General features: G+C 43.2%; 1 protein-coding gene across 1 annotated transcript in view; it reads right to left on the bottom strand.

The window, feature by feature from the left end:
• The window catches only part of SNX31 (sorting nexin 31), a 38,854-nt gene extending 29,058 nt beyond the window's left edge, over positions 1-9,796 (bottom strand). The window contains exons 1-4 of the mRNA XM_062568551.1: positions 9,731-9,796; positions 9,574-9,648; positions 3,637-3,751; positions 2,448-2,512 (exon numbers count right to left, since the gene is read on the bottom strand). Coding sequence (XP_062424535.1) covers positions 2,448-2,512; positions 3,637-3,751; positions 9,574-9,648; positions 9,731-9,796 — 321 coding nt within the window. The remainder of the gene's footprint in view (positions 1-2,447; positions 2,513-3,636; positions 3,752-9,573; positions 9,649-9,730) is intronic.
• Positions 9,797-14,753: the final 4,957 nt, after the last annotated feature.

Below are 14,753 nucleotides of genomic sequence, written 5' to 3'. Positions count from 1 at the left end.
GATGCTTACCTATGTTCAGCAATGGAGAAGGGAGGGACTACACTGGAGTGCTTTAAACATGAACTCACTCCACATCTTCCAAAAGTGTTACAGAAGTTTTGCCACTCTGCCATAAAACATTTCAAAGGTCATTTAGTATACTATTAAGTACTGGAACGTGCACAACAAAGCCAGCTTGTTAACTGAGATTCCTTAATAGCCAAAACGAGGATTTATTCAGCTGTCAGTTACACCAATTAAAGGCACTTGTACACAGCTAATGACTGTGGATACAATCCTGTCTTCTGCAAAGTTATTTGATCTCACGAGTTTGCTCTTTACCATAATGAAAGAACACATAAAGCGCTACTGCTATTTGTATTATGAAGCAATAATTTACGTAAGCACAACGATTATAAGCTGAAGTTATAAACAAAAAAGCTGGAGAACTGCTATCTTTGCCAAGCAGGAACTTAAACATTGTATAAGAAAATCCATTTTACAGTGGAACAGAAATTTGGTTTTATATCTTGAGAATGTATTAATCTTGCACTAACATTTAGAGTATAACTCAGTGCCTATCTTGAACTCTCCAAAATGACTGACTGCTTTTGGCAGCACAGTCATCACATGCTTTCATAAGCATAGACTTGATTTATGATTCTCTATATATGTAAGTACTACGCATGTACTTATAAAGAGTCACTTTTAGAAACAATCACTCCATCAAAAGTGTCTATAGTAAAGAATGAAATGTGAATATAAGACATTGTTTCTGATGGTATGTTGCAAAAAATCCACAACACTTTCACAGTAAGACATTTTTTAAACACTGCAAGTGTGCACTGTGAAAACTTGCTTCCTGCCAGAACTTTGACAGAAAGAAAATAATTGGCAGTGTTGGAGGGAAAACTACAGACATTCCCAATACATTTAAATTTCTTTAGAGCCCTGTTGCCAGTCTAATCAAGACTAATTAAGACTCAGTGGTAATTGCTGGGAGCAATCTTAAGGGCCACAAAAAGCATTGGATCTGAACTGAAGAGCCAGAGCTTCTCACTAAAGAAATCCCCAGGCAGAAAGGAATTTTGTTCACTGACTTCAGTGCTTTACTAAAATTTGAATTAAAGATTATATATATTGTAAAAAAAAAGTTACAATTTGTATACAAGGAAACACTTTCCAGAACTTGTTAGGAATGTTTCTTCACAAAGTTTTCAACAGCCCTCCAGAATTCTCCTTATACGCCTTAATTTCACATAGGCAGTGAAGAAGAATCAACATAGCCTCTCTCCCTCTCCCCCCCCCACACTATGTTGAATTTTTTCCCTCAAAATTTCTCCACCCTTAAACAGTTCCCTGCAAACAATAACACAGCAGCACTAGCAGTATGCCAGGTGCTTCCCAGAGGGCTAAAGCAGTGTCCCCCACCTGAAAACGCTGCTGAAGTCGCATTGCACCCTCCCACTCCAGAACATCATCATCCACCAAAGACCGGTAACGGCAGCAGAGGGAGACAGCCGCATTTCAGGGCGGTCAGACACAAACAATAGTTATCCAGGCTGCAGACCAACGGAAACAAGAGCTGCTTAGTCTAGCAGCTATGTTAGCCCAGGACTGAGCAAAAGCTAAATAACCTGGCTCTCAGTAGCACTCACTACTTTCAGCTCCATGCTGCGCTAAAAGACTCAGCAGGTGTTTGAGTGAAGCAAGTCTGCATCCAGGTAGCATGGGCAGAGCTTATATCCATCTGCAAAATCAGGTCAACGTACCTGCAAGTTCTTTGGGAACATGCTTTGTTTTCTGGTTTTACATTTGCTACAATGTTAGGATTACAGTAGGTACAGAGAGTATATATGCTCCTAAAATTCGGTGATTATTCTCTTCCCTTTGTCTCCTATTCTGATATTCCAGCTCCCCACCCCTGGCAAAGAAAACTCACACAAGCCATGGAGCACATTAAAATGGACTTTGAAAGTCATTCAGGTTGCAACAACCCAAATCCATGCCAGCTTGTGCCCATCACTACAGTTACAAGATAAAGAGAAGCTGACATTTTCACAGTAGTCATCAATACACTTATCAGTCCAAAGTACTGACACAACCAAAAAGCATTTACAGTTGCAAAATCCAAGAATGTGTGTAATCCTTCTATTGAGCTCTCACAAAGACTCTTCTGGGAACTGTTCAGAGACAAGAGATTCATCAGATATGCCACAGAATATAAAAAACAAAGCAAATGGTTCTTTCCACGTGAGAAACAAGCTAGCACATGGACAAAACAATTGTAATACTGTTATTACCACCTAGGCTTCACAGAGAGTCATCAGAATTCACTACTTTACAAGACTGGTACTATGAGAACACAAGGAAGAAAGATAGCAAAGGAAGCCTTGAACTCAGGAGGTGAGATAAGAAGTCAGCTCTTTCATACAACAAACTATTTGGCTGAAACATTCAAAGTTTACCTGCTGTAGCTTTCGGAAAAAACCTATGAAGACATCACTGTTGGTAATATTTGAATCTAAAGTAACTGAAAAACAAGAAAAAGGAGATGGAAGAAATCAAACTTAGCTAAAAGGCAAAAACATGGCCAGTGTCAGAAAAAATGTACAATATGACTGTTGGTTAAACAGTGCTATTCTACTCATCCTTTGTTTTCTTCAGCTATCTTTACTAGACTATGATTTAATCACTGTGAACTATGAATAGTGCAAGATACAGTGTTGTTCTTTCAAAGTAAGACCACAGTCTTCTGACTCAAGTAAATGGCCACAGGGCTCCACGATCACTCATGGCCAGTAACTCTAAAAAGGAACTGCTGAATATCCATTAAAAAAAAAAAAAACACGTATACACATACATACATCTGCTAAAAATGAGTTTAAAAAACAGGCTTCTGTTTTGTAAGTATCTGGCATCAGATATTTTGTGCCAAAACTGTAAAATCTCTAGAAGCTCTTCCCTACCACCACACTTTTTTGGTTAGTGGAAGGGCTTTTTTTGTTTGTTTGTTTGGTTTTTGTTTTTGCTTATATGAATCTTGTGAGATGTGTTCTAGGGACTCCTGGTTTATAACACAACACACTGTGCTCCAGAGATTTAATTTTCCTACGCTCTTATCTTGTTATAGTTCTCACAAGTCTGCCTGGAAACCCTTGAAGGGAAGAGGTTTCCTCAGAGCCCAGCTCCATATTATGCTTCTACCAATCCAAGCAGCAGCTTCTCTTTTGCTTACCACTTCCCCTCTTGCAGTCACAAGTTTTCATGCCTGACAATTGCCAGAACTGAGACAGGGAAGCAACAGGGCCAGGCAGCTTTGTTCACTGATCCAAAAAGAGCAGAGAGCAACCAGATTATGGGCTGCCACCAGAAGGATAAATTGGCTTGAGCTTAACATGAAACTGCAGTTTGTAAAAGTTGCAGAAGAGCAGCCAGCTCAGGAATAAGAGGAGAAAGATGATATGCTGCCATTCTAGAGCCAGTTATGCTTAGCACTAGAGCTGCAATGCTTAGTCCAGCCCTTTAGCTGCCTCCCTGCTCAAACCCAGTGTAAAAGGTAAAGCACCCTAAAGTCACAGTCATGGACACACTCTCAAAGGTTTAAGAGCTGCATATGAAAGCTGATGAAGTTGTTAAAACAAAAAGCCTGCTTACCGTTCTGAAGGTACTGCTCCAGCTGAGACCGTCTCTCATCAGCCATGGACTTGGTCATTGCCAGGTAAAACTTCGGTGGGAAAGCAGGCACGGTGCTCCCGAAGAGCCGCCTCAGCTGCAAAACCGCCAAAGGACAGCTCACATCAGTGAAGAAATGATTTCCAGAGAGTTTTCGGTGCCCTCTCCCATTTTGAAGGCGAGATGCGCAGAGGCACAGGGATACTCCTGCAGCACCTCCCTGCCAGCCCCAAAGCCCCCAGAGAGGGCAAAGCAACTACCTTCACCCAGGCAGCCACCAGAAGACAAGCCCACGTGAGCAGCCTCTCTCTTTTGGTTGATTTCTTGGTTTTACAGTCTTACCACCATTGAGATGCTTTTTCTAAGTTTCTGCTCTAAGTCAGGAAAATAACATTGTACTAACTTTATTAGCTAGGTGTAAGACATACTGTACACAAATCCTACATGGTTACAGATGTCTTCTCTTCCCAAACAGTCCATACAGGAGTTTCTTTGATCTCTACCCACAGAACTACAGACAAAACCTCCTTTTTGAGGGCCAGCAATTTCTGCCCTTGATTTGTGCTACCTCAGAGGTTTTATTATTTGTTAGAGGTAATACCTTTTAATAATATTAGGTGACCTGATAAAAGAAAGAGATAACCAGAGAATCTTTCAGGCAGACAAGCTATTTGAAAGCTTATCTTTTTCTCCAACTGCATCAGCTGGTTAGTAAGAGTATAGTCTTGCTGAACAAGTCTCACCTCATTTATACACAGACCTGGAAGGGTGACAAAACCACAATTATATTATCTTACTATAATAGAAGACAGTAGTATAAAAGGCTCCATTACTGCATTTTGCAACCTGATTTAACGGGGCCAGCAAGCTTTGCATGAAGTATGCTTCCCTTTAGCTATTGGGCTTTGATGCCAAACCACACTAAACTCTGCAGGACTTCATTTTGACACAATATAGTAGGCCAGTAGACCATTTCAGATTTGTAATACTTTGTTCCGGAAAATTGCCTCAAGACAATAATACATTTATCCTTCCCAATATATGCATTACTAAGCATAATGAAATGCAGTAAGTTTAACTGGAAGGCTTTCTTCATCTAAATTAAATAATCTGGCATCTAAGAAGCAAAATAAGATTCCTACAGTATGCTGAGACATTGCTACTAATTAAATTTACAGCACCAGTATTCAACTTAACAATTAGTATCATTAAATCCTGTTAAAAAAAAAAAAAGACATCTTTCCTCTGGACACAGCTGCTTAAGTCCATGATTCCAGCAGCTGAATCTTGAAGGAAAAAACATAGAATAAAAAAAATTTACTATCGCAAGAATCAGCAATACCTTTTCTGGCCTGTCAGAAAGAAATAGGAGCAAGACATCCTCTCACAGCTCCACTTTCTCTACATTGGCAGCACACTGCTATTTCAGAGTTGTTGATTATTAGATATGCATGAGTTGCTCAGAGATACACTGCACAAAAGAGCTAGATAACTCTACATGCTTTGGTTTTATGTAAAGCTAACAGTAATAGCTAGTACAGAGTGCTTTTCATCCTCAAAATCCTTCACATATGTGATCTTCCCCCAGGGACTGAAAAACATTATCTCTGCTCAACAGGCAGGCAAATTGAGGATAGAAAGCAAAGAAAGAAAGAAAAAGAAAAAGACAGAAATTGGAAAGCCAGAGCCACAGCCACAACACGAAAGTCCTCTCTCCTCCCTCTGCGTTCAAGCCTTACCTCACCTATACAAAGCTGCACCATCTGTTATCACTGGTTTGCACAAGCTGAGAATCTGGCCTCCTTAATAATAATAATAACAATTCAGCTCAGTGCTGGGTACTTGGAAATTTTTTCTGAAATGCAGCTGTTTCTTCTTAGGATTCAGGGAAAAGAAATTTCTCCCAACTTATCAGACATTTTCAGATCTGAACAAATTACAGAAAAATCCCCATAAACTTAGCTGGTTTTTCAAGTGTATATTTGCTTAGAGCATTGCAAGCCTGTCAGAGTAGCAGCCATTGGCATGAAATGTCAGACTAGCTGAATGGAAACAGCCAAGTATCCAAAACTTGACAAACCCAACAGACCAGGTGACATTTTAAATGCAAACCAAGCACGCCACGCCTGGCAGCGCCAGCCTGCTTGGCAGGCAACTTCCCTGGTTTTGAAGTGTAGTCGACCAGAATTAATCATCTCCTACCTAGGCTAATATCACAGGTTTGTTTTCTGGTGTGGGATCCTGCCTGTGCTGTCTAGACAAGCTTTTTCACCCAGGGCCATGCTCCGTCATAGGTAGAGAAACCTAGGTCAAACGGAGCACCAGAGACAAAACTACTAACCTGGGGGAAAAAACAAAGCAAAACTAACTATAAAGCTGTTATGTATGGATTATATACAGAACAGGGCTCTGGGCATTGCCTTTTCAGTTAGCTGAATAAGTATTAAAGGAGAAAAAAAGAAAAAAGGTACCATTCTAAAATTAAAAATACTTAAGCAACTTTCAGGTGAAACTGAAAATACACATATGTAGATACTGCACAGTCAAAAGTATAAGACCATCCTGGTACATGACTGGCTAAAGGAAATAAAAAGAAATTAAATGTGGAAAATATTTTTTAATTAATTGCATTGTGTGTATATTATCAACATATTTTTAGATTCATTTCTCAGACAGCTGTTCATATAATTCACAGATGCTCCTAACTGACTTAGTAAGGACTGGGACCATGACCAGAATCCATCGGTGTTATGTTTCACTATTTGCCATATAGAAGACTTTCCTTATTTACTCCCTGCCTTAAAATAAACCAGTGAACACTTCAACACTTGCAAGAAATAATCTTTTCTTCCTAGTCCTACAAAAGAATATAGGTTCATTATTATAATTTGTTTAGAGCAATGCATGGCACAATGGTGAAATGACTGGCTAAACAGTGGCCAAACTGAAAAGCCAAATGGAAAAATCAACTTCACACCGTTGAAAAACGAGGAGAGCCTGCATCTTTAACAAGTGTTAAATCCTGAAGAAATCCAGTAATGTTTTGAGTTTATAGCCTCCTATAGGAGGCTATAGTAACCTATAGCCTCACCTTTCTTTTCCAAGGAAGTCCCAGTGTCTCGTATTTTCTTGCAGAAGAGCTTTACTACTCAGTAAGCAGAATAGAGACAGGCAGCTCTATTGGGGTGCTACTGTCAGCGCACTGTCCAAAGCAGGGCTGGACCAGACGGGAACACGGACACAGCCCAGACCCAGGAGCCAGCCTAGCTGCTGCTGGGTAACTCTTGGGCTAAAGTTTAGATTCTTAAAATGCACATCCACCTGCCATCAACGATGCCGCTGAAGCTGTTCAGTTATTTGCAGGGAACGGCTACAAAAGTCATAGTTCAGCAAGTGCAATAAGGAACAGTTATTAACCCTAACAGTCACAGTGTCCATCCCGGCAAAGGGGGGCTGGTCCTCCAGTTGTCCTTGCTGTTGCTAAAGTTTAATACCAAAATGTTCAGGCAGAGGAGGGAACAAAACCTGGAATTCACAAAATGTGGCTCCAGCTCCTAAAGTAAGGGCTAAAAAGACAGAGGTGCCTCTGCATCCCTTACAGCTGATGCAAATTTCCAACTCTCCTGACAAATTCAAGGGAGTGAATTCCCAGACCAAGGCAGGTACCTTTTGGCAATCCACAGCTGAGTGCCCATCTGCTTGAGAGGGGAAGAGCTGAAGATACACTGCTCTCCTCAGCACTTCTCACTGGCTGGCCAACTACCTTCCAAGCAAGGCCTCTTTCAGCTCAAACCTCCTCACACACTATTTACAAGGTCTTAGGTACCTAGCTTAAGCACCTCTGTCTTTCCACTCACCTAGCATTCCCCTGCTCCCTGACAGCATATCTGAAGCCCCACATACTACGATACCTACTACCAATTTCCAAACAGTTGCTCCCTTCAGAGAGCCCTCGTGGAGAGCAGCTGTCCTGGAGACAGCAAGAAATGGACTTCGGGAGCGTTAAATGATGGAAGCACACACAGCACAAAGACTGTGGGAGCAGTAAAATGCACAGCAAGAGTGAAGGGACAAGTAAGGCACAGCACCATATGCAAAAACTATACATTCTGATTCTGTATTTCAATTTAAGAGAGGAACTTCTAGAGGTTCCTTATGGAGGGATAGCAGTACTTTAAAAATTGCCACACTAGAGCAGACCAGGGGAACATCCTGCCCAGTATCAGATCCAAGAGACCAAAGAAAGACCTTTCAGAGGAGCATCTAGGGAATACTGTCAAGAATAACCATGCAAAAATCTGCCCACAAGAAAAGCTTATTTCTAATGCATGTTCTACATCTATCACAGTATCATTTTATCTGCTGTAAGGCTTTGTGAACACTATGTGTGATCTGGTCAGGAAGGTGAAGTTATTGTATCCTGAAGTTTAATGCTTCCTGTATGAATATTTTTATAGCTTAACAGAGGATTTCAAGTAAAACAAGCAGAGCAGGACACAATAATTATAGATAAGCAATCTCATATAAATATTGAACAGACTATTAAGAAATGGTGGTGTACTTCTAAGCCTCAAGACCAAGCAAAGCAGTTGCCAACAGTGGGAACGAAGGAATAAAAAGTCAGCTAATGAGTTGCAAAGTCCATCAAGAGGCAAAATACCAGTTGCGGGGGATGCAAAGAGGAGAAAAAAATTGCTGAGGAGTCCTAAAGAAGTTAGAAACTCCTGAACAAGAAATGTTAAGCCTTAAACAAAAAACAAGAAAATATATAGCTGGTTTATTAGTTTAGATGCCTTACCAAAATGCCATATTAACCAAAGCAAAGTATTACTGTCAGAGCTCCCCCAGGGAAAAGGATTGCAGAGCTTTGGCACAACAGCACACTTCAGCAAGCATTGCCTCCGGCATCAGCTCTGCCATTGACTACTTCCCTTCTCTGTTACCTCTTCAGCTGGGCCACTAAGACTGGGGATGGGTGCAAGGGATTGATCCCCCATTAGGAGCTACCTGGCTGAAAAACACATCTTGAATGATCTCAGCACCACACCTGAGAGCACAGCATAGAGGCAGGCACCAAAAAAAAAAATGCTCAAACGGCACCCTAGACTAGGATTGTCAAGGCAAATTAAGGCTGCTCAGCAGGCATGGCAGCTTGGAGCAGACTGATGGGAAAACTGGGGGAGTTTTTACTGGAGCCACGGACTGGCAAAGGCCAGAGAGATTAGGCTGGTGAAGAGATCAGGCTGGTGAAGAGACTGGTGGCCAGTCAGCTCACTTCCACAGAGGAGCTCGATGTCACACGCTCTTTTATCTTCCTGACAAAACCAGAGGAGGAATGGAGGGCAGGACAGAGGCAACTCCAGCAAGAAACATGAGATGCAAAGAGAGAGATCCAGCTGTTTGGGACCACGGCGTGGCCCCTGGTGCTCACTGTTCATCAGGTTACTCCAAGCCAGCGCTCCAGCCGCTTTGTAGTTGTGCGGTACCTGCCTGCACGGGAAGGGTCGCTCCAGAGGTGCGGCTTTATGCAGCTCAGCATCCACGAGGAGGAAGGGATTCAGCACTGGACTAACCGCAGATTTTCCAAAGCTGAGTCCAAGAAACTCTGCAAAACTAGTTGTGCAAGTCACCTGGCCTGACCACTGCGCACCTTCTGGAACCTCAGTTTAGGGGACTAAAGACCTCAGTAAAACAGACTCCTCTCTCCCAGAAACGGATGAGGACAGGCTCGGGGTGCTCACAGCTCTTGCTGCCTGAGCACCGTTGCCACCTCTGCTACCAGCAGCCGCTGCGCGGCGAGCTGCTCCCCGGCGCTCCCGCCGAGGCCTCCGCTGAGCGGAGCCTCCCGCTGCCGCTGCCCGCGGACGGGGCGCGCCGCGCCGCGCCAGGCGGCTCTGCCCTGCGGCAGCGCGGCCTCACCTGCGCGTCCCAGCGGCGCAGCTGGCTGTAGCGCGCCTTGCCGAGCAGGAAGCCCTCCAGGCACACGGAGTACAGCTGCAAGCACACGGCCGTCAGCGCCGGACCGGCCCCGGCCCCGCCGCCGGCCCGGCCCCGCCGCCCCCCGCCCCGCGCCCACCACGTAGCGGCCCCCGCGCCTCTCCCGCAGCTCCTCGGCGGCGGTGATGCTGAAGTGCAGCTTCATGGCGCGGCGGAACCCGACTGGAGCGGGCGGGCGGCGCAGGTGGGAGCGCCCGGGGCGGGGCAGGGACTGCGCGGCGAGGCGGAGCGCGGCCGCGGGGCTCCTTGGCGGCCGCTTTCACTTGAAACCCTCCAGAAAAGGCTCAGAAGTTAACCCGGGGCGGGGGCGGGGCGCCGTTTGGCGGGTCGGGAGGGGAGGGGAGGGGAGGTCCTGGTTGCGCCGGGGGCAAAATGGCGGGCGAAGCTAACGGCTGGCGGCGGCGCCTGGCGGGAGAGGCCGCCCGGCCCGGCCCGGCCCGGCCCGGCCCGGCGCGGCGATCGCCGCTGCTGCGTCGTCCCGCTCTTCCCCGGGCTGTGGCTGATCACGGGGCGTTAACTCGTCCCACCGGCTCTGTTCCTTGACTGCTCGCTTTCTTCAGCCGGTCTCCGACGCTGCTGAGGAGAAGATGCCGCCGCGGTGGGACCTTCTTGCGTGAATCGCTGTGGAAGTTGTCCTGCCCCTACAGCAGCAGCGCTCCTGGGGACGCGATGCGAGTTAATCGGGATGAAAACGGTGTGGCTGCAGTCCCCCTCCTGCAAACTCCTGTAAATCCAGTGCTTTGGCCTCACCAAGAGACTCTTTGTAAGTGTGAGGGGGAAAAAGTCTCTCTCTCTCTCTCTTCTTCTTTTTTTTTTTTTTTTTTTTTTTTTTTTTTGAAGGGCATGGTTTGTTAAGTGACCTGAGGAAAACTCTTTCTCAATGGAGCAAGGTTTGTACACGTTTTTGAAGAAGCAGCACTAACTTCAGGAAATCTGGAGAAAGTGGAGAGGAGTGAAGAAAGTAACATTGTGTAACGTGTTTGATCACTTGGTTTATTTTGTTCCTTCATCTGTGCAGCCCCGTATAACCAGTCTGACAACTCCTCAAAGCACTCATGAAACCACCCTCTTACATGTCACGGCTGCCCTGTTGTATCTGAGAGATGAGGCATCTGCACCCTGGGGAGCTCTGGAAGAGATATCCTTCTCCTCTGGGGCAAGCCCCTGATGTGCATCCTCATTCATATCCCAAGCCACTTTGCAAATCCACATTTCCATTTACAAGCTGAGAGGCAAAGCAGCCACGTGAATTTGATTGGAAAAATGTGAGGTATAGGCAAATAGGGGAAATACCTTTGCCCCAGCTTATGGGCTGGAGTTTTCAACTTCTGCTGTTATTCTAGCTTTGTGGTGTTTTCTCATTTTTCCAAATCTGGTTCCCCTCTGGAAAACCACCAGAGCAGAAGGTACTTAGGTACCCTCGGTTGCAAATCTTTCCAACAGTGGCAAGAGACAGGGTTAACCAACCTTCTATGTATAGGTGTGACAATGTACTATGTCAAATACCATATTTTGTACTGCAATCTCTGTTTTATGTCATCTACTGACTTCAGGTTCAACCTAGACTATGTGTAACCCAGAGTCCCTATCAGTACAGTGTGACTCAATCAGTTAGCCTGCCCATGTTACCATTTTTGTTTTCTGAATGCTCAGATAATATATGGAACATTTTAAAGACTGCTCAGCTATAAAAATGTATGCATCTCAGGACATCTATAGCCAGCTGGAACAAAACTTGATTAAAGATGTTTCTTTAGCAGCTTATGTAGGAAATAGGAGACTGACTATTTGGCATGGATATACTGCTCTTACTATATAATGAGCAACAAGCCCATTATGTTAGCCTAACTTGTTTCCTTATTTTTTTATTGATTACATTCTGTTCTAATTCAACAACTGAGAAATCTTTGAAATATTTCACGTTATTTTATTTTTGGGAAACATTTCTTCCTTTTTGCTCAAGTCCTTCAGAAGGTGCACAACTATATGTGCATTTTGCAGTTTTAGTGTAGCCAAAAACATGACAGTATTTGTTTTAAATACCACATACTAAGAAATTGTAACCCCGCCAGGTGCATTTTCATTTGGATACAGCTTGTATCCATCGTTATAAATAATATCCTACAGAAGTTAAGAGGGACTAAAAACTTTCCTTCACAGAGTAGTCGTAACATTGACTGGCACTGTGTGCAGTTGCCTGAGTGACGGCAGTGAGGCTAACTGCGTGGTGAAACCTCTGTCTGCCTTCCTGAAGAATTATGTGTTGGTTTTTTAGGTACTACTCCTGTCTTGAAGGACAGAAGAAACACTTGTAAAGAGGGGGTCAGGTTGCACGACATGGAGTTGTGTCTCTGAAGAGACAGGATCCCAAATGCAAACGATGACCTCCTTAGAGTAATGTATAGAAGGATTTTCACAAGGTTTCAAATTTTCACATAAAAATAGGGGGAATCTGTACATAGACCCACCTTCTCTGCTAGCACTGGAGTTACAGATCATCTTTAGATCCTCATGCTGACCTAGACTTTGTAAGAGTTTGAAACTCGTAAGAGAACACTTGCAGCATTTCCCAGTCAGACTTTGTAGCCCTCCCGTGGTTTTTTACTGCAAAGGTGTAATTGTGCTCTTTGTATCATTCGCCATGATACTCATATAAGCAGCTGACTAATTGATATAATGGGACATAGGATCTGGCATTTCCCTTTAACTGCAAGGAAAGCAGTACTTGATTAAAAGGAAAGAGGGAAGGAGGCAAGGGAAGCAGAAGCACTTCACATAATAAAAAGTAATTTGAGAGAAGTGGGTACATTTGAATTAACAGGGACCTTTTGGGGTATAGTCTCTGATTCCAGTAATTCCAGGTCTGTGACAGGTGGCATTTCTAACCTTGATGTGCCTTGCAAGGCCCATGCTGCAAAATTCCTGTTTTAGGGGAGCTCTCAGTGCTCACTCATGCAATATCAAGGCTTAAGCTGCTGCAACAGGGAGAGAAAACATGGCTAGTGTTAGGGGATCAACTCCAAGGGAAAGATTAATCATAGAAATAGAGCTTCTTACTTAATCCCAAGTAGCATGGACAGAACTGCTGCTGATGGAGAACCTTGACACGTGCCTAAAATGTGTATCAGTAAAAACCAAGTGCCAAATTGCAGTGCCAAAAAGGACAAGACTGTGTCTCTTTTAATATGTCAGACATTTGCACCACAGGTCCTGGACTCATTCAGGATTAAATACAAATCTTGTTTCTTGTAGTTATTCCAAACAGAACCATTGTCTATTAGATACAGAGTTCAGAAAATCTTTTTACCAGGAATCCTAATCTGAAGTGGTAAGTGGCTTGTCTACCAAGTGCAGTTGTCCATTAACTATGTTGATGACTCCTGAGAAAAAAAAGTGCTTTTAGGTGGAAGGACTGAAGATGATGAAGATAGTTATTTATTGAAGGATAGACACCTAATCAGTGTAAACAAGCACTTGTAATAACATTGCCTGACTCAGGGATGTCTTGATTTGCACCACGTACCTCTTCTCGCAGCATCCAGTGAAATTCATATTTTCTAGACTTCTGCAGAACTGCAAAGAAAATATGTGCAATCCAAATTATCTCTGAACCAAATCTTTTATTTGGTTGCACATAAAAAACATTCTACTTCGGAAAGCTGATGGTGAATATGGTACCACTGTTATTCAAAGCACCCTTCATTTCAGGAGCAACTTACTGCTAAGTTCTGAAGCATTTGCAATGGTTAGAATGGAAGATGGGGAAGAACTGAAGAAATATCAGAGGATTCAACAAAATCAGCTTAGGTCTGAGTAGTTACAGGGCTCTAGAGGATCGAGGTAAGCTCTGACACATGCTGTAAGGGAATGCGTGGCAGAAGGAAGTGACTGCCAGTTAGACTGACTATTAACACAAGGGAAAAACACCCTACCTTTATTGAATAAATTGCCTTTTCTATGTAGTAAATTGTTAAAATTGTAACACTAGCACTCTAAATAGATGTTAATAAAAGCATTAACACAGAGTTCACTATTTTTTACACACACACACACACACACATATATATATAAAGACATTGATTAAATAGGTATCTGTGGCATACAGAGCAGAATTATTGTTTAATCTAGAGTGGGAAGAAAACTAGGATTTTGTTTTCACAGGTTTTAGTGATATGATCAGCAGAATTGCCCTGTTCTCTTTCCTTCTATCACAGAAGTTACCTAGCATTTCAGGCTGCTATACCTGCAAGTGCTTGACGCACCCACAAAACAAAATCATGTATGAAACTGGAGAGTTGTTTTTCCTCCTTTTTCATCCCCCCCACTCCCATATGCAGCAGGTTAAATAACATAGCACATTCATACAAAATATAAAAACTAGTTTGATTTAATTCTGTCAGGGTCATTGAAGTCACACTGCCTCTTACCTCAGGAAATGAAGCATAAGTAAGGTAGGCTCTCAGCTTCCTGCTAGGGCACTTCAGTTCCTGCACACAGTGAGGCCTCCAGGTCCACCTTTAAATATCATCCAATTCTTCAACATTTTTGTTATGGTACCAAAGGTTTTTAGGACTTTAAAACTGCCTCCGAAGCTTTAATGCTTTTATAATTGACAATTAGATAAAATCATGATTCTTTCAACTTCTTATCTGATCCATTGACATACCTTGTTTGAACTGCTTCCTTTATAGGATTTACTTAGGATTTACTGTCCAATTTCAAAATTCTTAATGGCAACCATACACTTCAGCAAGAGTGAGAAATCAAAACTTAAGCTTTGACTCAGTCTGCCTCCATCCAGATGGGACTGAGCGTAAGAATTGTACAGGTTCAACTTACCACTTTTATAGCAGAGAGGGATTTTAAAGAGGACAAACTAATCTCTCTATGCTTATTCTCAAATTCACTTAACAGACAGAATCTAGTTGGAAGATCACTGCAAGATGTGAGAAATAAGGTCAGATTTTGAATTATTTTTTTGAGGAGTTCAGGATACCGCAGGGTTTTATGACTGAAATAATATATCCAGAGAATGCCAGTATCTTTTCCTTGTCCTCTCCCCCCCATAAATACAGATTTCAGACAACCTTCCATAAAACTCA

The sequence above is a fragment of the Rhea pennata genome, chromosome 2 (genome assembly GCF_028389875.1).
Source record: "Rhea pennata isolate bPtePen1 chromosome 2, bPtePen1.pri, whole genome shotgun sequence".
Taxonomy (NCBI): Eukaryota; Metazoa; Chordata; class Aves; order Rheiformes; family Rheidae; genus Rhea; species Rhea pennata.
The sequence above is the reverse complement of the archived record's forward strand: the minus strand, read 5'-3'. Positions and strand labels throughout refer to the sequence as shown.